General features: G+C 50.8%; 1 protein-coding gene across 1 annotated transcript in view; it reads right to left on the bottom strand.

Annotated features, from left to right (window-relative positions):
- LOC134061954 (A disintegrin and metalloproteinase with thrombospondin motifs 5) overlaps window positions 1-2,500 on the bottom strand; it is a 21,623-nt gene that overhangs the window by 6,200 nt on the left and 12,923 nt on the right. Inside the window, exon 4 of the mRNA XM_062517802.1 lies at window positions 2,029-2,312. Within this exon, the coding sequence (XP_062373786.1) occupies window positions 2,029-2,312 (284 nt within the window). The remainder of the gene's footprint in view (window positions 1-2,028; window positions 2,313-2,500) is intronic.

Below are 2,500 nucleotides of genomic sequence, written 5' to 3'. Positions count from 1 at the left end.
TTTTGATAATTGAGTCATTTTTCAAGGGAAATACTTCTTGTATCTCATTGTAGCGTGAACTTGAATTATTTTCTGCTTTATTGAGTTACTCCTCTATAACAGTAAACTACTTCTAAGTCACTTTATATGATAATGTATACTTTGTTATACTGATAATTATACTATAATGACCAAGTTTATAGTTCAAAGAACTGATCGATTAATCAAGAATATAATCCCGAAGTTAATTGACTACGAAAATAGTTGTTAGTTGCAGCCCTTGGATGAATGTGCAACATAAGTGAATCCACTGGGCAACAACTTGTATGTGTGTACACAACCACGGCACGCTAGGGTAATTCCAATACACAAAAATAAACAAAAACAAATAAACAAACTAAATGAGTTTGACTCGCACACTCTGTGGCTATCGCATGTGAAAGGACACCATGCTGCAGCTGCACTAATGCCACCAGAAATGGGGTTTTGTCCAGCACAGAAATAAACGGCATGGTGGCAATCGGATGTTGTGCACAAGCACAACACACATTTTTCATACAAATATTTGTGTGTGTGTGTGTGTGTGTGTGTGTGTGTGTGTGTGTGTGTGTATGTGTATGTGTGTGAGTCTGTGTGTATTGTGTGTGTGCGTGTGTGAGAGAGTGTGTGTGTGTGTGTGTGTGTGGGTGTGTGCATCTTTGACAGTTTTCCGGTCAACAACGCTATGTCATGAGTTTATGTGTGTGTGTGTGTGTGTGTGGGTGTGGGTGTGCGTGTGTATGTGTGTGTGTGTGTGTGTGTGTGTGTGTGTGTGTGTGTGTGTGTGTGTGTGTGTGTGTGTGTGTGTGTGTGTGTGTGTGTGTTTCTGCTTTACTTGTTTGTGTCTGTGTGTGCCAGGCCATTAAAAGCCTGCACTGTAACAAGTGAGTGAGTTAGTGCCAACCGACTGAAGAGCACCATACCCACACTCAGTGAGCAGGTGCCAAAAGAAGAGAGAGACCGAGAGAGAGAGAGAGAGAGAGAGAGAGAGAGAGAGAGGGGGGGGGAGGGGGAGAGGAAGGGGGGTGCACGGTACGGCATTTCCTAAATCAATGTGACAAATAGACGTACGTTGACAAACACACACTTCTGCGCCCCCTACATACACTACACTACACTACACTACACACACACACACACACACACATACAAAGACCACATTCTCTTTCCTGGAATAAACGTCTCCACACACACACACACACACACGCGCGTAATGACTTGTCAGACGGTGACAGAAATACTCGCTGGCCCATGCAGAAGACCAAGGGCATTGTGGGTAAATTCCATCCGTGCTGCAGGATGAGTGTGTGTAGGAGACAGAGAGAGAGAGAGGGAAAGAGAGCGAGAGAGAAACAGAGAAAGAGAGTGGCAGAGAGGGAGAGAGAAGGGAAAGAGAGCGAGAGGGAGAGAGAGAGAGAGAAGGGCAGAGAGAGAGGGATAGAGAGAGAGAGAGAGGGACAGAACTAGGGCTGTGGGGTGGGTAGAGCTTTGTTGTGCTGTCCTGTGCGTGCTGGTAGTCGGGGGGACGGCCGGGGGCACAGACTGGGACTGGCCTGCTGTGTGCCTCTGTTATCCAACACATCCCACAGCTCTTCCCACGTTCCTCTCCCTCCCTCCCTCTCTCCCCCCCCCTCTCTCTCTCTCCGCTCCCCTCTCTCTCTCCTGTGGCGCGTTCCCTCTACCCCTCCTTCCTGTGCTCCCTCCATCTTTCCATCTTGCATGCCACTCTTGCATGTCTCCCACTTGTAGCATTTTCCAGAACAGCGTTGCAGCATATGGTATATGGAATATGAAAAACAATTGTGTGCTTGTTCATGTGTGTGTGTGTGTGTGTGTGTGTGTGTGTGCATGTGTTATGGACATGTGCATCCAACACAAACATCCCCATTCCCTCCATTTAACTTTCCATCCGTTCACCCCTTCCCATCCCTCCCTCTCTCTCTCTTTCTCCCTCTCTCTCTCTCTCTCCCTCTCTCTCTCTCTCTCTTTCTCCTCTTCTCTGAGTCTTACCGAGTAATGTCTCTTGCGGGTCTTGTCCACACACTTGCCCTGTAGGCAGATGCGCCCCTTGCCGCACGGGGTGCCCTCCACGGCGGGCAGCTTCTTGGTCAGGCACACCATCTGGCCCTTGCGGATGACGGCGCACCACAGGCGGGCGCAGACGTCCATGCCCGGGCACACGGTGTACTCGGGGCCGAAGGCCAGCCGGCACTGGCGCACGGCGTCGTAGCTCTGGCCCGGCAGCTCCTCGGGGCCCAGCATAGGCTGGCGCGGGGTGTCCAGCAGACACTCGGCTACGGGGAGGAACGAGAGGACGAGAGGGAGGAGGAGAGGAGAGAGGGAGGAGGAGAGGAGAGAGGAAGAGAGGAGAGAGGGAGGAGAGGAGAGAGGGAGGAGAGAAGGAGGGAGCAAGGAGACAGGGAGGAGGAGAGGAGACAGGGAGGACAAGAGGAGGAAGGGAGGAAGAGAGGAGAGTGGGAGC

This window comes from Sardina pilchardus, chromosome 17, assembly GCF_963854185.1.
Source record: "Sardina pilchardus chromosome 17, fSarPil1.1, whole genome shotgun sequence".
Lineage (NCBI taxonomy): Eukaryota > Metazoa > Chordata > Actinopteri > Clupeiformes > Clupeidae > Sardina > Sardina pilchardus.
This window is presented reverse-complemented; position numbering and strand designations above follow the sequence as displayed.